This window comes from Podarcis tiliguerta, assembly GCF_965153285.1.
Source record: "Podarcis tiliguerta genome assembly, chromosome: 3".
In the NCBI taxonomy this organism is placed as follows: Eukaryota; Metazoa; Chordata; class Lepidosauria; order Squamata; family Lacertidae; genus Podarcis; species Podarcis tiliguerta.
Genome location: NC_139536.1, coordinates 79,083,575 through 79,105,816, shown reverse-complemented (window position 1 = coordinate 79,105,816; position 22,242 = coordinate 79,083,575). Strand labels below are relative to the sequence as shown.

General features: G+C 43.4%; 1 protein-coding gene across 13 annotated transcripts in view; it reads left to right on the top strand.

Moving 5' to 3' along the window:
* The window catches only part of DOP1A (DOP1 leucine zipper like protein A), a 127,814-nt gene that overhangs the window by 88,450 nt on the left and 17,122 nt on the right, over positions 1-22,242 (top strand). For 5 of the 13 annotated variants that reach the window (XM_083431114.1, XM_083431112.1, XM_083431107.1 and 2 more), the window contains 17 exons: positions 1,804-1,913; positions 2,861-2,969; positions 3,943-4,063; positions 4,719-4,838; positions 5,361-5,475; positions 6,226-6,255; positions 7,428-7,658; positions 8,292-8,925; positions 11,052-11,326; positions 12,676-12,828; positions 13,424-13,524; positions 13,798-14,057; positions 16,047-18,054; positions 18,142-18,253; positions 19,092-19,274; positions 21,363-21,488; positions 21,854-21,988. In XM_083431114.1, the coding sequence (XP_083287240.1) occupies positions 1,804-1,913; positions 2,861-2,969; positions 3,943-4,063; positions 4,719-4,838; positions 5,361-5,475; positions 6,226-6,255; positions 7,428-7,658; positions 8,292-8,925; positions 11,052-11,326; positions 12,676-12,828; positions 13,424-13,524; positions 13,798-14,057; positions 16,047-18,054; positions 18,142-18,253; positions 19,092-19,274; positions 21,363-21,488; positions 21,854-21,988 (4,823 nt within the window). Of the gene's footprint in view, positions 1-1,803; positions 1,914-2,860; positions 2,970-3,942; positions 4,064-4,718; positions 4,839-5,360; positions 5,476-6,225; positions 6,256-7,427; positions 7,659-8,291; positions 8,926-11,051; positions 11,327-12,675; positions 12,829-13,423; positions 13,525-13,797; positions 14,058-16,046; positions 18,055-18,141; positions 18,254-19,091; positions 19,275-21,362; positions 21,489-21,853; positions 21,989-22,242 lie in introns of those variants that run through there. The other 8 variants (XM_083431108.1, XM_083431117.1, XM_083431116.1 and 5 more) reach the window with 4 other exon arrangements.

Genomic DNA, 22,242 nt, shown 5'->3' with positions numbered 1-22,242 from the left:
AAGGTAAAGGGACCCCTGACCATTAGGTCCAGTCGTGGCCGACTCTGGGGTTGCGGCGCTCATCTTGCTTTATTGGCCGAGGGAGCCGGCGTACAGCTTCCGGGTCATGTGGCCAGCATGACTAAGCCACTTCTGGCGAACCAGAGCAGCGCACGGAAATGGTGTTTACCTTCCCACCGGAGTGGTACCTATTTATCTACTTGCACTTTGACGTGCTTTTGAACTGCTAGGTTGGCAGGAACTGGGACCGAACAATGGGAGCTCACCCCGTCGTGCGGATTCGAACCACTGACCTTTCGATCGGCAACCTCTAGGCTCTGGTTTAACCCACAGAGCCACCTGCGTCGCCATGTTAGAGAATAAAACTTGGTACTGGGGAACTGCTGCTCCAGCTGTTGGAATTTGCCTTGTGTGGTTCTGCAGGGTTCTGCTTTGTCTTGGCATCATTTTCATCATCTGCATCAGAGAGGGCTGACATGCTACCCTTCACATGTTCCAGGACCAGTTGTTCCACCTGCCGTAGCTGGCATGCTCATTGGTCAAGAGTGATGGGAGTTGTAGTTCAACAACCTCTGGAGGGTATCCCATTGACAACCCGTCATCTACATGTAACTGCTTGGAGAGGCTGTTCAAAAATTGTGAGAACGAGGAGGCTACATTAGTGTGCTTGGCTCTGTTCCTCCTTGTCAGACTTAATGCAGACAAGATGGCGGTGTTAATAGAAGGGACCTGCTTGACACTAGAGTCATGGTTTTCCTGTTCCAGTTGGGGTCCTGCTTCCCCTAAAGGAGAATTTGGGTATAGAGTTTGGGCATGCTACTGGACTCAACATTGCTCCTGGATTTTCCAGAGCATGGCCTGGTGGACAGCTGTATCTAGCAAAGGATAGCCTGGCTACTATGATAACCAGCCTTTGTAACCTCCAGGCTAGACTGTTGTAATGTACTTTATCTGAGACTACAATTGAAGAGCGTTGAGCCATTCATTGGGATATAAGTAATAAATAAATTTGCCACCTACACCACCCAGCGCAAATTGGGATAGCCTATAGAAATCAGCTATAAAATGTACATTATTTCATAACCCAACCTTGCACTAGTAGGTAATGTTTTCTTAACTTTATAATAATAAAACTCAGATTCAGATATGCATACAGAAGCCAGATTGTCTTTTTATTAACAACAAGATTTCCACTTCTTTGATGCAGACTGGCCACAGACTGATGTGATGTAATGCTTAACAGTGCAGTTTTATGCTTGTTTACTCAGAAGTTAGTATGTTTAGGATTGCAGCCTGAGAGACTGAACTGTGAATCAGGATCTCCCTAGTGGAAATCTCAGCCCAGCTCTGAGCTTGCCAAGTAGCCTTTAGGCATGCCGCCATTCTCGGTCTCAGCAATGCAGAGTGACCTACCTTAGAGGATGAGTGTAATTATTAGAATGAAATGATGCATGTGAATCAATGTAAACATTCAAAAGTGCCATGACTATAGTAGAATTCTTGTAAAGTCTAAATTTATATTTCCTCCCATCACTAGAAAAATTAAGTGTGGCATTCATCATCCAGAATGCCAGGAATTTCTGTAGAAGTGAAAGTAGCTTGATGTTTTGCTCTTTGTGTCACCAGTTGCCTTTTATTAAATTAAATTTAAAATGGTCTTTCCTCTTGCCAACAATATTTGGACGGCAAAATGGTAAGTTATCAGCACTAAGCCATTGTTCTCCCTGTTTGTTCTTCTTTACCAACTTATTTAAACACTCTGTTAATTTGCCATATGCTTTTTCCTTTTGCTTTTGCTTGAAGGTTTTGATAACAACGGTGCCATTATAGGACCTAGAAGCACAAGGCATAGCAATCCTGAAGAACATGCTACGTACTACTTCAATACTTTCTCTAAGGAAATGCTAGTTCAGGTAGTCATGCTTTCGATATGTTGTTCGTGTGTCCCTTGTAGGTTCTCAGAAATGGCTGGTGGGCTCTGTTCAGCTTCGTAGATCACAAGCTGTCCAGTCTTTCTATAGGGGTTCCTCTTGCTAATGGCAAACATGCCACCTGATTAGCTGGCTCCAAGCCCAGCCTGTTTTGTAGGGCACCTTTTGACCCATATTGAAAGGATTTATTGTGTTGTGCAAAATGTGAGACTGGGAGTAGACTACCCATTTGCAAATACTAGGGGAGCATTTTGTTCAAAGCTAGTACCATTTTTGGGAAGCAAGCAGTTCGCTTGACTGTGCAAGGAACCAGAAAGTTCTCTTCAACTCTTCTAAAATCAGTAGTAGTATAACTTTTAAATGCAAGCAATTATCATTCAAAGCAATGTTATTAAAGGAAGAAGTAATTTTAAGTACATTCAGTGTATTTCACCCCCACCCCTGGTCTTCTGGTATTTTTCCCCCTTATAGCAATTTTGGCTCTGACATGCATTGGTGATTCATATTTGTTTCAAAAATTAACTTGATTTTGTGAAGGGTGAGGAGAATGGTTAGATAGAGGATGCTCAAATGATGGCATGTGGCAGACAGGTGGACAAATGTACATTCACACTTTCAAGCATTTCTGATCCATAGTTGTGGCCTTACCTTGTCTTAATTTTAATGGCATACCCCAGGAGTACACTTGAGAGAAGACCGTTGACTGGATCCAGAATGTCCCTTTCACAAACTGAAAGCCTCTTCAGGGAATGAAAGGGAGTTAGATCCAGGGGCTGCTCCCACTGAAGAGTGGGGAGGAGGGCAATGTTTTGTAGAACTAGGTTAGCGTTTCAGGTAGCAGCACCATGAATGGTTTCTTACTGGTGCTTTGGTCACTGTAGTCTAAACTCTTGTCTCACTTCTTGATTCTAATGCGTTGTTTCTTACAGGCAATGGTGGGAATTTTGCAGATCAACGTGTGTGGAGAGGAGAGCACATTGACGCAGGATCTGAAGCCTTTTCGGATTCTTATCAGTTTACTGGACAAACCTGAGCTAGGTAACTATATGAATGTCCTTGCATGCCAATGGAGGGGGGGGTGCCTGCTGTTAAATAGTAAGTAACAGTTCACATAGTAGTAACAGAAGGCAAAAGAACAAACAAACAAACATCCAGACATTCTAAAGTACTTCATATGATGAAATGAGGCATGCACCATAAGTAAAAAAATAACCTGGAACTTCTCTCATATGCCTATCTGAACAGCTATAATAAAACTTAGTGACTGTTAAAACAGCAGTCTGTGATCCATGCAGCTGTACCTCCTTTACTCTGTTCTAAAAATCACCCACTATCGCTTTATCACAGAGTTTTGGTAATGCAGTGTTGCATTAGCACAGGAGGAAGAGAGGGTGCTGCTTTGATGGGATAGAATTGCTCCCCAGAAGTGGTTAGAATTGCACTTGAACAGAATTGCAGAGTATAACACAAGAGCTACTGTAGTGTAGCTGCTACATATGTCAGCAGGCATGTTTGAGGTCAGATTGCAAGCCCAGAATTTTTCAATTCTGACAATGTAAAGAAAACAGGCACTGGGAATGAATTGAGGAACAGTTTTTGAAATAAATGTGCTTCGCCTTTTTCACCTGTAGTTCAAAGGTCAGACACAGTCTTAAAACAAGCTTGCTACGATGCCTTTGAGGTTAAGATCATAGCCTAAATCTTTAATGACAGCACATATTAAGTTTTATTGAAATCAACACAGCCATAGAAAACGCGTTACTACATTGTACTGGCAGTGCCAGGAGATCACATTCCTTCTTTAGTTAGTGGTAGCAGCGTCATCCTTTCCAACAGTTTTCAGTGTGCTTTAAACATATTTCAGCCAAATAGAAAGCATAGATAAAGTTGTGTGTCTTTTGTTGTGCATTATTGAATTGTACAATTGGTATAACTGCAGATAAAGTGAATTCGGATAGTAGCCAATGGAATTTTTAATATAATTGATGTTTTTTTCTCTTGTTCCTTTTAGGACCTGTAATATTAGAGGATGTACTGATTGAAGTATTTAGGACATTATATACTCAATGCAAAGCAGAGCTGGATCTGCAGGTGGACTCCTCCTTCCGCAAGGACCATGCTCAGCTGAGCAGGTGGCTATGTCGAGAGGAAAAAAGAGAAATCCCTTCCTACAGCCCAGTTTCTTGAACAGCAGCCTTTCATGCAAAATTATTTTGCAGATGTGGGCAGTTGCAATATTAACTTGATATGTCATGCAGGTCAGGGATTGGATCAGATACTGAAAGTCCTGCCAACCTAGCAGTTTGAAAGCACATCAAAGTGCAAGTAGATAAATAGGTACTGCTCTGGCGGGAAGGTAAATGGTGTTTCCGTGCGCTGCTCTGGTTCGCCAGAAGCGGCTTAGTCATGCTGGCCACATGACCCGGAAGCTGTCTGCGGACAAACACCGGCTCCCTCGGCCTATAGAGCGAGATGAGCACGCAACCCCAGAGTCCTCCGCAACTGGACCTAACGGTCAGGGGTACCTTTGCCTTTACCTTTAAAATACCCGACCCGAGCCGGTATTTTTAGGGAGAGCATTCACAAAGTGTGCGTGCTAAAAGTAGCACATTTATTTGTTGTTACATTTATATCCCACCTTCCCTGCAAGGAGCTCATGGCAGGATACATGCTGCTTCCTCTCTCCAATTTATTTGTGCACCTGTCCTGTGAGATATTTAGGTTGAGAGACGGTGACACACCCAAGGTTACTTTGTTCTGAATACTGTTGTTACATTTTTATTTCAGCAAACTGAGGGAAAATAAGAAAACAGCAGAGCTGATTAAAACTGCCAATCTTCTGTTCAATTCTTTTGAGCCTTACTATATGTGGGATTACATTGCCCGTTGGTTTGAAGAATGTTGTAGGTAAGTTATATTTCACTGAAGATGTTTTGTGTACTGTTGGGTGCTGGTAGAGGAGCACAATTGAGTTGATACGCTTACGTTTTTTAAAAAACCTATGTACTGTGCTTCTAAGTTGTCAAAGTATGCTGTATAGATCTTTTAGAAAGAGGAATCTTGCCATACTTAGATTGTTACTTTACTCTTGGTGTCAGTTTCCATGTGCATGTGTGTCGTGTTATGATTCAGTGCCTGGTGACTTGCAGCTGAATGTGCGAACTGATTCCGTTGCAAATCATTACTTCAAGGATACGTGCGGTGCTACATATCTGTCTCTGGTAATTAATCTATCTGACGGATGTAGAACCTGTGGCCCTCCAGATTTCGCTAGACTACAACTCCCATCATCCCTGACCGTTGGCCAGGCTGGCTGAAGTTAATGGGAGTTGCAGTTCAGCGACTTCGGCAGGGCCAAATATTCTGCTAATATTACTAGTTACACAGCCACACTGCTACCAATGAATAAATTATGCTTTGAATTCATAGGAGGACACTGCATGCCCGACTACAGACTGTGCCTGGAGGTGGTAGTGAACCTGCTGAACTCCCCCTTACCAATTTCTGCCTGCTAGTTGATTTTTTGTTGGATATAGTATCTTTGGTAAGATTTCTACTGCTCGCAACTTGGTTCTCCTCCCACTACTCTGTGGTTTTCTAAGCTAGGTAACCCTCCAGGTGGCATGAAAGAGGTCTTTAATCCAGCAAAGTGGGCAGGCATTGCTTCAAAAGTGATATGATAGGGCCTGGGTGGGGAAGCTGGGGGCCAAATTCAGCCCTCTGGTCCTTTCTGTCTGGCTCTTGCAACTCTCCCCAGGCCATGCCCCTCCTTGCTTGTGTTTGCATGGTTGAAATGTGTCTTCAACTCCGATGACTCTTGCTTGTCTAGATGGACGATAGACAGGGATGTCTTGGTGTGTATAGAAACTAGCTAACCTTGCAGAGCTAAAACTCTTCTACATTGCTCTTCCCACTTTTCCGTCTGGCCTCGGCCCCCTCACAGTCACGTGGCCACCGGAAGACTCCCCTGAGACTCCCCTTGCAGTAGGGTCTTAGTTTTAAGAATGAGATTTTATCACACAGAGATCTGTTTATTATTTGATTGTGGGCTCAGCCTCACTTCTTTCTCTTGCATCCCTCCTCCTTTGTCTATTACTATGCTAATTGACAGCAGGATATGTGGCGCTGTGATTTTGTTAAACTTGTTAGATAGCAGTTGTTTTTTATGCATGCCGCAATCATATTTCTCTATCAACATTGTATATCTTAATGAAGGCTCTTAGAAATGTTTGGGGTTTTTTGCCTCCTGTTATCTCTCCTTTGTCTTCAAACTCTTTGCTTTCTCATTTCAAAGCCTACTAGAAGTATGAGAGTGCTTTGTCAGGTATGGCATTCAGACTGTTTTCCTCTTTTGATTAAAAGTGATCCGTTTACATGTTTCTGACAGTATATATTTTGGTAATATTAAATGTGAAAGAATCGTGAATATTTGATTGCCCTCTGTAGTTTTGTTATCAGTTTGTAGTTTTAGAGTGTTTTCAAACAACCGTTTTTTTTACACAATAAATGCACATTTGTTTCTCACTTTCATCAGACACACTGAGTTGCACTTCTCTTGGGAGTTTTATCATATTTTCCAAGCCCTCAAATCACTACAGCTGAATGCACTTCCCGGATATTGCTTTCTTTGCTGTTATAACAACTGTGTCAAATGTAGATTAAACAGCAGGGAGAATAACCATCCTTCCTGAAATATTTTAAAGACTGTGCTGCTTACTCTCCTATGCTTGAACATACATGCAACCTGTTTATTTATAAATACACATAAGTAGGCATGCTTAGGGGTGCCAACTTGAACAAAAAAGTTGATCACATAATTGATCATATGACATGGTGCATGCACACCATTTGAATGGCAATGCCCATCAACTTGGGTGGGGTTTGTCCCCTTCAAATATTTTAGGGGGGGCAAAGCCTCCATGGCCCCTAAGAGTTGGCTTCTATGCACATGATAGATAGATACACAGATATACACGGGTCTGTATTTAGCAAATATCAGCACAGGTTCTCTAAACATCCCCATAAAACCCATCTTCCCACAGCATGACTTTCCCCTTGCATACTGTGACTGAATTTGTTAAGTGATCAAGATTTAATATTATAAATTCATATGTATAACATGAGTGATACCTAGTGTTGTGCCAAGCTAGTTTCCCCTTCCTCTTCTCCTCCCTTTTGCAGCACTCCATTCCCCCCCTGCCATCTGATCCAGGATGTCTCCCACCCCTCAAAAGCAGATTGGGTGAGTGGCCAGGAGGCTGTAGGGAGTAAGAGAGGAAGGAGAAGCCCCCGTTGCGCCACTGGCAGTCCTCCCTGCTAGTGGACAAACAGAATTAGCTATCACCCCATGTTTAAAAGTTGTTGCTTTTTAACCAAGCCTTAATTTCCTTTCTTTTTTCAAATTTTGTAAAAATAGAACTATTGAAACTTGTAGTCCGTAGAAAGGATAAATTACAGAAGCCACTGATACCAGTTCTAATTGTATTTTGTTGCTAGGAGACCTATATTGAAATACAAACGGAACATCTGCCTCAGCTGCTACTCAGGATGATCTCTGCCTTGACGAGCCACCTGCAGACTTTGCACTTGTCTGAGCTAGCAGATTCCTTGAAACTCTGCTCAAAGATTCTTAGCAAAGTTCAGCCTCCGCTGTTGTCCGCTGGTACTGACGGTGCCTTGCAGTTTCCGAGCAGGCACAGCATCGTCAAAGAATGGGAAGAAAGAAAGGTAATCCAGAAAATACTCTTCGTTTTAAAAAATAAACAGCTCCAACTTTTGAAACGGTTGCTATAAGCTTAGCTCCCATTCTGTTGCTTTAAAACCTGTGGCCTACTTCAAGAATAGACTGGCTGCCACATATGCACCTTGCGGGCTTTATATTAGAAAAAAGATAGCTTTGTGTGCCATGTGCACCAGAAACACAGAAAAGCTTAAGAGGTTAGGAATATGCATGCATATTTTTGTTTGTTTGTTTCCCCGGAAGTGTAAAAGACCTGATCCATAAGATCAGAGGCTCTGCTCTGTGTGCACCTGCCAAGTGAAATGAGACAAGTTTGCTACTAGGAATGGGGTCTTCTTGGTGGTGGCACCTTGGCTGTAGGAAACTCTCCCAGAGAGACCTGCCTGCCACCTGTATGGAATCCCGTCAAATTCGGTGAGGATCCCTTAAGTGGTGGTGGCAAAAAATCACTGTGGGTTGCGGAGACTGGTTTTCTGAACTCACCTGCTGTTAAACTATAAACAAACGACAGCTGGTGAAAATTAGAGAACAACGTTTGCTAACACACAAAATGACACGGTTTGCTTTCCACCTCTGATTTTATTCAGCTCTTGCTCCTTCCTTATTCTTGTCTCAATTAGATGCCACCAGTTTCTGCAGAGAACCCAAACGATGTGTTTGAAGATGGTGAAAATCCTCCAAGCAGCCGGTCATCCGAAAGTGGCTTTACCGAGTTTGTGCAGTATCAGGCAGATACGACTGATGACATTGACAGGATGCTGAGTGGGGGGCCTGGAACAACTGGCCTCCCCATTATAGGCAGCACTTCTTCAGAGACTGAGACAGTCTCCACTCTGGGTTCCGAGGAAACAATTGTTCAGCTGTCTTCTAAGATGGCCCAGGGGACAGGATCTCGAAGTGGGAAGACAACAACAGTTCAGAAGACTGCAATGCAGTGCTGTTTGGAGTATGTCCAGCAGTTTTTAACCAGATTTATCAACCTGTACATCATTCTAAGCAACTCCTTGTCTCGGCCTTTAGCGGCTGAGCTTCAGGAGGACCTCGTCAGGGGGAAAGGAGAGGCTGCACAGTGTACCAGAGAGTCACAAGGGGATGCAGCTAAAGGGAAAAGGACCACTAAGAAGACAGCGCCAAAAGAATACCTCTCTGCCTTCATTGCTGCATGTCAGCTCTTCCTTGAGTGCTCAAGTTTTCCAGTTTACATTGCAGAGGGAAACCACACATCAGAAATACATGCTGAGCAGACAGATATTGGTGAGTAATTTCCTACATTGTTAATCTCCTCCCCTTTAAAACTTCCTTTCAGGTTTGATCTTTCACTTTTTGTAAAACCAGTTTTGACTACCTTTTGTTTCTCTTTCTCTCTTTGTGCACAAACCCAGTTTTCCTATTCTTTATTATTATTATTCTTTAAGGAAATGTTTCCTAGTAAAAAAAGGGCTTGATGGGAGGTATACTGGGTTTTGATTTGGGTAATTGTTGGAAAGGATTTGCTTCAGACTTAGGCACCATTCCTGCTTAATTCCTATCAGTATGTATGTTTGACATTAGGATACATCAGATGTAAATTGATGCACTTCCAGTGTATTTTTGGTGTAGGTTATTCTCACACTTCACATCTGCTGTGTGATACGGTTGCTTGCAGTTAATAAGCTCCTGTATTGAGTATCTAATACATATGAAAACTTCACGGCTTTGTTGATGCATGCAAAGTATCTCATTTTTCAAAAGAAGGTTGAGGGGCCAGGAGTAGTATTCTGTGTCAGTTAGTCTCAAAGAACAGGCGTTCATTTTCTCTGGGGCTTCTGAAAGCTTTGTTTTCTGAAATCGGTTTCTAGCTGTAGTTCCCCCCCCCCCCTCCAAAGTCTCATATGGAAGCATTGAAACTGCCTTACCCCAAGTCAGATTATTTGTCCATTAATCCCTGTGCTGTCTGCTCTCACTGGCACTGGCTCTGCAGGGTCTCAGGTGTAGCCACTTCCTGCTCCTATTAGCTAGAGATGTTGGGGGTTGAGCCTAAGAACCTTCTTCATGTGCAGTGTAGGGTTCCAAGACCTCATCCCCAAGGGGCCTACTGTGAAGCACTTTTGTACAATCCGTGTGAGGTTACTGACACACCCCAACAGCCAACCTGAGGTTTCCATAGTTGAAATAATAGCCATATCATTAAAGTAGCTCCATTCCAGTGACAGTGATGGTGTGCAGTTGCTAGTCCATCTTCCATAAGTGCTTAACTACCCAACTATTAGAGTTTTGGTTTATTATTCTGCTCCCTCCAGATGTTGTTGGACTACAACTCCCATCACCCCCAACCACTGACCTTGCTGGCTGAGGTTGATGGGAGTTGTAGTCCAGCAAAATCTGGATGATATGATTGGCTATTCCTACTATATCTTGCCACCTTTTTGTTGTTCAGTTTCATGTCAGGTGTTTGGGTTTTTTTAGCACAGATTATAGTTGTCATGCCTAAGGACCTATATCTATGTTGGATATAGATAAAGAAGAAGAATAGAATGGATGATTTTGGAAAGCAGCTAGTTCATGGTTGGAGGGCAATTAATGCATTTAAGCTTGGGAATTTTGATGCGTGTACTTAGCCCATGAACCTCCACCCTCTGCTTTCAGTGGAGTCTGCAGATCAGCAGGCACGTTCAGATCGGATATCTCCATTGAAATAAATGGAACAGTCCATGCATTGCACACAATAAACCCATTGAAATCAATGGACTTAAACAAGTCATGTCTTCTGATTCAGTTGGTCTACTTGAGTATTACTTAGTTGGATACAACCCCATGTGTGCAACTAAGGCGTACATCTTAGTTCTAGGATGGGGACCATATTTGTATTACTGCCTCCCTTCATTCCTTTTATCATTTTTAGACTGCAATTAATCTCTTATTCCTCCTGTTCAACATTATCTGTGTGATATGGTTGCTTGTCGTGATCCCTTGAGATCCAATACAAATTTAGATGGTGGCCGTGATCCATTTCAGTATGCCCAAGTGCCTACTGCATATATGCATCAGGATTTTTTAAAATTAAAATATCAAAAAGCATCCTCTCCATACTACATCTGAAACTGCTTTTGAACACTGATTTTCAAAAGCAGCCTACCTGTTTGGGGTAGCACAGGGCTGGTCTGCTGTTTGAAGATAGGCCATCAAAAGCCCAGCTAGACATGCAGAGTAAACTGTGATACATTTCTGCAAAGTCTTTTATTTTCGCTCATTCTACTTTTCCCATTAGAGTTTAACCTATCTGAAGTAGCTGATGGTGGTACAGGAGATATGCAAGATGGAGGGGTGGTGGGTGGGAATAAATATAATTTTCCAATATAAGAGGAACTGCTTTTTTTTTAATAGAAGCCCTTTCCTTTCAGATTGTGAAGAAGAGCAGCCCCCCTTGTGGCTCCAGACTCTTATGGGTGCTTGCAGACAAGCCAGTGATTTCAGCATCCAAGGTGTCACTATTTCTTTAATAATGGACTTAGTGGGATTGACTCAGTCCGTTGCTTTTGTCACTGGAGAAAATCTGAATAGTGTGGAAGCACCACAGCCTCTGAGTCCAAACCAAGGAAGGGTGGCTGTTGTGATCAGACCTCCTCTCACTCAAGGCAACCTCCGATACATGGCTGAAAAGACAGATTTTTTCAAGGTACAGTAAAACAGTCATACAGCTTCCGTAATGATAAAAATGTGCCAGGCCGAAGAACCTCTGCAACATTTATTTTCACTTTCTACAAAGCCTGATTAGTTGTTAGTTTAAAGCAAGTTCTAGCTGGGAAAGTAAGCCAGCTTCATAACCTATGATTTGAAGTTGGCTTGTTCGGAAACGTTGAATTATTATTTTTTAATTGTATCTAGACAAGGTTATGTCCTTAAATTCTATTGATTTTTGGTAGGACCTTTGCAGAAGCTTGTCAAGTGGAGCACAGCTACTATGCTGTGGGGCACAGCTACTATGCTAGCATCCCAGCAGGTGGGTTGCTGTTGCATATTCATGAGGCAGCAGGGAGGGTGGCATGGTGCAAACACACCAGCGAGCCAGTCTGGTGCTCCTGCCAATGTGTTAGCACCACACTGACCTCCCTAATACCTCACCCTTCCACCTTCCAACAGTTATCTGCCTACTGGGAAACTAGCACAGCAGTTCTGTCCACCTGGTGACCCACTTCTGAACTTCAGAGGTACTTAATTTCTAAGTACTGCACCCAAACTTTGCACCTTACGAGACTGTTATCACTGCTTTGGGTTAAATGAAACTTAATACATTGCTCTGAAGCTGATTACTCACTACACTACTTGTTAAGCATTTTACCAACAATCCTGATAAGAGCATAAGAACAGCCTGCTGAATCAGGCCAATGGTCCATTTCGTCCAGCATCCTGTTCTCACAGTGGCCTGTTGGAAGCCTTCCAGCAGGACATGAGCGCAACAGCACCCTGTTGTTCCACCCCCACCCCTGTCAAAGTCCACTGCACAGCACTTTCCCAGTGTCTGACAGCCAGCTAGTTATAGGGCGCTTGGGAAACCCAGCACAAGGGGCTTTGCTGCTACTGTGGCACCAAGCGGTTTGCAATGAAACTGCTGCTGAAACAGATGTTGTTACTGCATTTTACAGAAATTTCTTTCCGGGCCTTATAAAGGCTTGGACCCAAAAACTCATGGGTGGAACTCTGCTTGAACAGTGAGGCTTTTTCACACTAACCTCCCTGTGCAACCCCCTGAAAAGCCACTTTTGAGGGGTAGAGGACCCTGTGGAAGAATATAGGATGTGTTGGGGGTGGAAGCAAGAGGATAGACTTGGCAGAAATCGGGGAAAACCTTGTAAAAGCAGAAGTGCCTTCCCATTGTAGAGGAGCACCTACATCACATTTGGATCTCAGTGTTTTTCTACTATTCCATCAGCTGGGCTACACCTAGGCATCTCCCCCCAGCTGTTCACTCTGATAAGACAGCTATAACTGTGTCTGTGTGTATTTCTCCTGTGTTCCTTTCCGAAGCATGTGGCATTAACACTATGGGACCAGCTGGGTGATGGAACTCCTCAACATCACCAGAAGAGTGTGGAGCTTTTTTTCCAGTTGCACAATCTAGTTCCATCATCTAGCATTTGCGAGGATGTTATCAGTCAACAGTTGACCCACAGAGACAAGGTAAATATTGGCTCACATGTATTACGCTCTTTTGAGGTGCGTTAAATTTAGGAATTGAGGCAGTGAAACTATTTTAGAATCCTATATTATCATTGCAGATTATGCAGGTAAAATGCAAGACATGGGAGCCTCACGGTGGTGTTGGTGAGGAACGGTGCAATTCTTGTGCAGGCAATCTTCCTTCCTAACAGTAGAGTCGTAATTAATAATAATAATAATAATAATAATAATAATAATAAATAGTTCCTTCTTTCCAGTGTGGTTCTTTGCAACCAGCCTGGCTCTTCCTCTAATTTTGTTCAGGTACTGTCTTTAGTCCAGCTTGTTGGATGCCACTAAATAAGTAACAAGCTTCATACCGCTCTGCCCTCTTATTTCTGCTTTCCTATTCTGATACTGTACTGAGGGAAAGATACAAAAAGGAAAATTGTGAACCAAAAGCTAGCTTGTGATTTCATTTATGATTTAACCGCAGCAATCACTTGATTATACCGTTTCCATGTGTTCCAACTTGGCTCTGATTTAGATTTCCACTTCCCTCCATACTTCCTCCAGTGAATTGTTTAACCATGTTATCTGTCTGTTTATTCTGCAGAAAATCAGGGCAGAAGCTCATGCCAAGTTTGCAGTGCTATGGCACCTCACCAGAGACCTCCATATTAACAAGTCCTCATCGTATGGCCGCTCATTTGACAGGTTGGTTGGATTCAAAGATAGTGCAAAAATATTCAGAGTTTAATTGTCTCTACCCAGGAAGAGCCATGTCGCTCTTCTCCCAATTCCAAATGGAAAGATAGCCCAGGGAGACCTCTGTCATCTCTTAGACCTTTGCAGAGTCCTCCCATTCTGCAGTAGATGAAGTGTCTGTCAAGTTGTTCAGCCAGGTTTCCCCAACTGAAGAAACTACAGGCTGATGCCCATAGTTACAACCATTGTGGTTTTTATATGGAATTTTTTTTCCACCCTCAGGTCCTTGTTTATAATGCTGGACAGCCTTAACAGTTTGGATGGTTCTACCTGGTCAGTTGGTCAGGCCTGGTTAAATCAAGTGCTCCAACGTCACGACATTGCAAGAGTCCTTGAACCTTTGCTTCTGTTGCTTCTCCATCCAAAAACTCAGCGCATTTCTGTCCAGAGAGTGCAGGCTGAATGTTACTGGAATAAACCATCTTGTTATCCTGAGGATGAAAATGAAAATAATTTTATGCAGAAATTTAACTGTGGTGATTGTAAGTACTGTGTTTAAAAACCCTAATTTCACATATCTGCCTTACTACTATGCCTTTACAATACTCCATCATACAGACAATGACCATTTTGTGCACGTTCAAGGCATACACAGCATGGTCGGACCTAGAGCAGGGCGGGCTTACATACGCTCTGCTGTCTTGTGCGATGACCCAGAACGCAACCCCCAAGCAAATTGGGGGTTGCCTGCACTTCCATATGGGGCCATATCACAAATGAAATATATCCATGAATTAGTAGCTGGATCAATGCTCTGTATGCTATTACTGATCCTGGAGAGGATGGCGTGGAGTCTAGAATGGTATGAAAGGAAGATGCAGTGCTCTGGTAGTATTCTGTCCTGATACAGTGGTACCCCACAAGACGAATGCCTCGGAGGACGAAAAACTCGCTAGACGAAAGGGTTTTTCGTTTTCTGAGGTGATTCGCAAGACGGATTTTCCAAAGGGCTTGCTTCGCTAGACGAAACAGCCCTGCCTCTCCTGTCATGGCGACGGTCACTGCACGCACGCACGCTCGCTTCCCCGCTCCTCCGGCTCCCTCCCACCTTCCGGCTGCCTCGCGCCGCTGTCCACCGCCCTCGCGTGCTCCTCTCAGAGAGCCGCTGCCGCCAGAAGCCAGCGTTGGAGCCGGAGTCGCGCTCCTGAGCCCCGCCGCCCTCCAGCAGTCGCGTCGCGCGGTGGCCACAAGGCGCGGGTGAGTCTGAGGTACCGGCTGCGGCAGCTGCCCTGCTTCTCCCCGCCCCTCCCCGCCGTTGTCAGTGTTTAAATGCAGTGGTGCTTCGCAAGACGAAAAAACTTGTACAACGAAAGAACTCATGGAACGAATTAATTTCGTCTTGCGAGGCACCACTGTACCATTTTCTTGAAGCATCTCAATTTAGACATCATACAATGGTACCTCGGGTTACATACACTTCAGGTTACAGACTCCGCTAACCCAGAAATAGTACCTCGGGTTAAGAACTTTGCTTCAGGATGAGAACAGAAATTGTGCAGCGGCAGTGCAGCGGCAACAGGAGGCCCCATTAGCTAAAGTGGTGCTTCAGGTTAAGAACAGTTTCAGGTTAAGAACGGATCTCCGGAACGAATTAAGTACTTAACCCGAGGTACCACTGTATTAGTTTAGAAGGGAATCGCCAATAATGGTAACAGTGCCACAAACTGAAGCAGATACTGTCTTCGCTAAACATTATTTCTTTCCTATTTTGTGGACTGTCATCTAGTCTAAGAGTCTTAACTTATTTTTAGATTTAATGGATTATTGATAAGCTTGTTTATCAAGAGGAATTTAGTCCAAGTTTATAGGTTATGAACTGGGAAGTTCTTCAGTTACATTTATGATAGATTATTGATGATCTGGTCATCAGGTTATAATTTCTGTGTTTTACTAAACCAACCCTTTAAAAATTAATTCTGGTATGGATTGTTTTCTGTTTATTACTCATCCACAATGCACTACTGCACAATGTAATTTATTCTCTAACAATGTGGAATTCTTGACGTGCCAGATAATTAAACCATAAACCAAGCACAATGTCTGTATATTCCCCCCATACATTATCTTCTGCTTTTTTGATCAATTACAGATGTCAAAGTCCAACAGCAACATTTAATCAGAGGTTAAATGCTTTGCTTTGCAGATTTAGAACATTTTTAAAAATATGCATTGAGTGCTTTTTGTACTTCTGTAAGTAATTGCTCATATTTGCAACACAGGTGGGCCCTGATCCAGAGCTCTGTTGGGTCTGTAAACCCATCTACAGAGCATTTAGACTTAACTGAGGGATAGCTACCTAAATGTCATTTATACAGCCTCTGAATAGGACGCTTGTATATTAACTTGTAAATGATCAGAGTGAACCGTCTGTAAAGCTGCTTTAGCAAGGAAGGAATGTTATGTGATTTAGGGAACTAATTGTTCAGTGTCTGTAGGAAAACATCACATCTAAATTTCCTTTTTCTTTTAAGCATTTGCCCACATGCCGGTAAGTCAGGAACAAGACATTACTGCTAAAGAGAACAACGAGAAGCAACTTGCCATGGATGAAATGGAGAACTTCAGTCTTACAGTCAACCCATTAAGTGACAGGATCTCCCTACTGAGTACCAGCAGTGAAACTCTTCCTATGGTTGCATCTGATTTTGATCTTCCCGACCATCAGATAGAAATAATGCAGAGTTCTGACTCTGGCTGTTCCCAGTCATCCGCTGGGGATAACCTAAGCTTCGAGGCAGAAGCTGAAAGCCTGATGGCAACAGACAGTTCTCAGCATTTGAGGGGAGATTCGCCGGATGAAATTGTCCAGCAGGTGGTCACTGACTTGATATGCAAGGTTGTCAGTGGGCTTGGAGAAGATACCGAACCAGGTAAGCATTACCTGTATTCAGAAGATGCCTCCACTAAGCTAAATGCTTTGGATCCCTCCGAAGAGGCTGCTAAAACTGAAGACCCAAACATTCAAGACAGCCAGAGCAGTTTGCTTAGCAACGACAGTTCTCAATTGCTATCTGCCTCGACCGAGACGGGACTGGACAGCATTTCCAACGAAATCTCCAGAAACAATTCCTCCCCTTGCATCTCAGTAAGCGAGCAGAGTCTCTGTGACCCGATTTCCGCGTCAGCGGAAACCAAGTCTAGGCAGAGAAGCCACAGCAGCATCCAGTTCAGCTTTAAAGGGAAATTCCCTGAAAAAACATCAGAGAAAGAAACCATCGTGAAAGAGTCGGGTAAGCAGCCGGGAGCAAAGCCCAAAGTCAAAATAGCCAAGAAGAAAGACGACGAGAAGAAGAAGGTGCAAGCTGAAAAGCTTAAACAAACCAGCGTTTTCTTCACCGATGGCCTCGACTTGGAAAATTGGTACAGCTGCGGAGAGGGAGAGATCTCGGAAATCGAGAGTGACGCAGGGTCACCAGGAATGCGAAAGTCGCCCCACTTTAATATCCATCCTTTATACCAGCATGTGCTGTTGTACCTTCAGGTGTATGACTCCTCAAGGACTCTCTATGCTTTCTCTGCCATTAAAGCCATCTTGAAAACAAACCCTTCCGCTTTTGTGAATGCCATCTCCACCACCAGCGTCAACAATGCCTATACCCCACAGCTGTCCTTACTTCAGAATCTTTTGGCCAGACATCGCATATCGGTTATGGGCAAAGACTTCTACAGCCATATCCCAGTGGACTCGAACCATAATTTCCGTAGCTCCATGTACATAGAGATCCTCATTTCTCTGTGCTTGTACTACATGCGGAGCCACTATCCAACCCACGTGAAAGTTTCCCCGCAAGACCTGATAGGGAACCGCAACATGCAGATGATGAGCATTGAGATTTTGACCCTTCTCTTTGCCGAGCTGGCCAAAGTGGTGGAGAGTTCCACAAAGGGCTTTCCCAGCTTCATCTCGGACATGCTGTCCAAATGCAAGGTGCAGAAAGTGGTTCTGCACTGTTTGCTCTCCTCCATCTTCAGCGCCCAGAAGTGGCACAGCGAGAAGGTCGCTGGGAAAAATATGGCGGCCATTGAGGAAGGCTACTCCGAAGACAGCCTCATCAATTTCTCCGAGGATGAGCTGGACAACGGCAGCACCCTGCAGTCGCAGCTCTTGAAAGTCCTCCAGCGGCTCATTGTCCTGGAGCACAGAGTGATGACTGTGCCCGAGGAGAACGAGGCAGGCTTTGACTTTGTCGTGACGGACTTGGAGCACATCAACCCCCAGCAGCCAATGACTTCCCTTCAGTATTTGCACTCTCAGCCAATCACCTCCCAAGGCATGTTTCTCTGTGCCGTGATAAGAGCCTTGCACCAGCACTGTGCCTGTAAGATGCATCCCCAGTGGATAGGACTCATTACCTCTTCCCTGCCTTACATGGGGAAGGTGCTCCAAAGAGTGGTGGTTTCTGTGACCCTCCAGCTTTGCCGGAACCTGGACAACCTGATTCAGCAGTACAGATATGAAACAGGATTATCCAGCAGCAGGCATGTGTCTCTCTTTCTCTTGGCCATTTTTTTAAATGTTTAATTTGTTCCCTTGAAAATTGCAACAAATTCAATGTTGTGTTTTAGGCCCCTTTGGATGGCATCAGTTACTCCACCAGATATGATGCTCACTCTGCTGGAAGGCATTACAACTGTTATTCACTATTGCTTGCTGGATCCAACTGCACAGTATCATCAGGTAAGCATGTTCAAGGATTTGACCGTGTCTGTCTATGCATGTGTTTTAACTGTAACATTTATTTTTGTCATTTGAGAGGGAGGAAAACATTATTGAATTGACTATACCTCTAGATCAGGGTTTCCCAAACCTGGGTCTCCAGCTGGTTTTGGACTACAGTTCCCATCATTCCTGACCACTGGTCCTGCTAGCTAGGGATGATGGGAGTTGTAGTCCAAAACCAACTGGAAACCTAAGTTTAGGAAACCCTTCTATATGTCCTTTGCTTATGAGAACAGTTTAGGAGCCCGTAATTTGCTGTGTTCTGTAGTGGCACCCAGTAAGTCTGCACATTGCATGGTTTCCTTACAACTCATGTGCATTGGGTTGGTTTAACAGCAGTGCTAATTCTGGGTACAGCCCTTAGGGCCATCTCAAGACATTTGCTTCTTGATGTAGAGCAGGACATTGCACCCACCTGAGGACGAGGAATATAGTACCCATGGTTGTCAAGTTATTTTGGCACCTGAGGCTGAAAGTGACACAAGCATCTCTCCATCCCTGGAAATAAAAACACTATAATAATAAATGAAATGAATGCCAATTTACTACCCCTGTTGGATGTGCAGGTGCTTAATGATAGGGTCGGCCCTAGTATACCCACTGCCATGAAGCATAGGAAACTATTAGTGTTATGCCTATATTTTAAAGTTCTAAGCCTTCGACTCAGTGCACACTAAGAGGGAGAGGAGAGACCCAAAGTGAGAAAAGGCAGAATTGTACATGCGTGGAGGAGGTAGGCACTTTCCTGTATCACTGAGAGTAATTGATATATTTTGCTCTTCTTTGTTGGTACCAGCTTCTGGTGACTGTAGACCAAAAGCATATGCTAGAAGCCCGCAGTGGGATCTTGTCTATCCTTCACATGATCATGTCATCTGTGACTCTTCTGTGGAGCATCCTGCACCAGGCGGACTCTTCAGAGAAAACAGCTGCTGCAGCTGCTGCATCCATCACCACCATTAATCTTGGATCAACAAAGGTCAGAAGAACATGAATGGTGCTGTGTGTGTCTGCGTACTGTGTGTATGACTTTGTCAGACTAGATGGAGTTGTGTCTGTTTGAATGTAACCTACAAAGTGTTTAGTAAATCACCTGCACAGAACCTGAAGAACCACCAGCAACCCTGTAGGTTAACGGAGGGCAAACTCTGACTCCAAGTTCCTCTTAAAATCCCCCCATATCCAGCCTTAGCCACTGGTACCAAACATCCACAGATTTTATTCTACTTCTGTTTGCAGTGGGAATGTATCCCTTGCAAACCCCATTTCATTTTATATCATCACCAGCACTTACATTCTCCAATGATAATATTTATTCGGGAATTGAATAAGTTGTGGGGAATTCTGTTATTATTTGTTGTTGTTGTTTAGTCGAGTCTGACTCTTCGTAACCCCATGGACCAGAGCACACCAGGCACTCCTGTCTTCCACTGCCTCCCGCAGTTTGGTTAGGCTCATGTTTCTATCTTCGAGAACACTGTCCAACCATCTCGTCCTCTGTCCTCTTCTCCTTGTGCCCTCCATCTTTCCCAACATCAGGGTCTTTCCCAGGGAGTCTTCTCTTCTCATGAGGTGGCCAAAGTATTGGAGCCTCAGCTTCACGATCTGTCCTTCCAGTGAGCACTCAGGGCTGATTTCCTTCAGAATGGATCGGTTTGATCTTCTTGCAGTCCATGGGACTCTCAAGAGTCTCCTCCAGCACCATAATTCAAAAGCATCAATTCTTCGGCGATCAGCCTTCTTTATGGTCCAGCTCTCACTTCCATACATCACTACTGGGAAAACCATGGCTGTTATGATAGAAGCTACAAATGAAGAAACAAATTCTTTATTTGTTAACAGCATTTCATCATGAAAGATCTAGCCCAGAGGTCAGCAAACTTTTTTAGCAAGGGGCTGGTCCACTGTCCCTCAGACCTTGTGGGGGGCCAGACTATATTTGGGGGGGGGCGGTGAACGAATTCCTATGCCCCACAAATAACAAAGAGATGCATTTTAAATAAAAGCACACATTCTACTCATGTAAAAACATGCTGATTCCGATTTAGAAGGCGATTAGGCCAGTTCTGGCCCCCAGACCTTAGTTTGCCTACCCATGATCTAGCCCATTACTCTCTTTTTTGTTAACACTTGCATTTGTTAACACTTCAAACAAACCAGCACTAACTTCCCTCGAAAAATTCATACTGCTTAGCTGTTCCTACAGAAAATAATCCAAGAGTGTATTTTTGTATCATATGTAGGCAACCTATTTTCTGTTGGTTCATAGGCAGGGCATTGCCCTACCAGATATTCATCTGTAGTTCTTTCAGTTTCTAGGTGATTGTAACATATATTAAGTTTTCAGGTACTTACTTTCATATGTTGTGGTCACGTGAGAAGATATAGGAATTCTGTATAAATGAATATATGAAATGAGACTTGTCATGGATCCGATGCTAAACTTAGATCTCAGGATGGTATTATTATCCATTGTTATCCAAAGTGTTACAAATAAGAACTTACTTATAAAAATGATTTAAAGAAAAAAAAAGAACTTACTTAAATTAAGCAGCATGTTTGACTATAGCTTGAAGATAGATTTAGGTGACAACGATTTCTCTGAATGGTACCGACAAACCTGGACAGTTGAATTGATGGAAAAACTGACACAGATTGTGAAAGACAGGAACAGTTTATAACAGGCAAAAGAAATGTTTCAAGTAGTGTAATTTCACTTTTTTTAATACTTAACAAACAAGGAGCATATCTGGCAACCACCAGCCACACGCAGCCTCCAGTGGAATGACTGTGTAAGATCACACAGTAAACAAAAAGGGAGAATTCCAGTCATGAGTAAAGAAGAAAACATGCTTTACCGTAAAACAGATACAACTAGTGCTCTTAACTAAATGTTACTTGTCATGTTATACATTGTTTTGTTTGAGGAACAAAAGCAAACTTTAAAAAAAAGCCACTAAGTTTAAGGAATTATCTAGGTTACATTTCCATATCTTTGCAGTCAATGGACAATAGCAAAATACTCTGGGTGCATAGTTTGATAATGAGGATGATCTTTCAATTTCAGAACCTGAGGCAGCAGATTCTTGAATTGCTGGGCCCTATCTCAATGAATCACGGCGTTCATTTTATGGCAGCTATTGCATTTGTGTGGAATGAAAGGAGGCAACACAAAAACACTTCAAGGACTAAGGTATGTTAAGCAATGCAGCCATTTGAAAATAGTTCCCATCTTCTTTTCAAATGGGTTAAAGTATTAAGGTCCAGATTGAGATTCTTGGGGGCCAGGTGCTTTGTATCCCTGGGAAGGCAAGTGGGGAGCCTGTCAGTCAGCCCAGTAAGTTTCATTGATCAGATGTCAGATCTTTTTCAGCCTAAACACCACTTTCTCTTGTAGCTAACTATTTGGGAACTCCATGCCAGAGATGGGTGGAGCAAATGCAAAATGGAGGTGGAGTCTATGGAAAATTGTGCAGGGCCACACAATACGACCCATGTAATTTTGAAACTGTCAGGACTTCAGTGCTGGACTCAATGGCAATGTATAATACTTTTTAGGTCATTCCTACAGCTAGTGAAGAACAGCTTCTGTTAGTGGAGCTGGTTCGTTCTATCAGCGTTATGAGAACTGAGACTGTTATGCAAACAGTGAAAGAAGTCTTGAAGCAACCACCAGCAATAGCCAAGGACAAGGTATGGAAATAACTTAAGCTTGCATTTTTCAACAAAAAAAGTTGGTGTTACGATAGCTATGCTGTGTTGACAAATGTTAAAGGTAAAGGACCCCTGACAGTTAAGTCCAGCCGCAGACGACTCTCGGGTTGCGGCGCTCATCTCGCTTTACAGGCCGAGGGAGCTGGCGTTTGTGACTGTAAAACAAACAAACATATCCAATGCATTCAATTAAAACAGGTGAAATGTGTTGGATTGCTGATGCTTTATGGGTA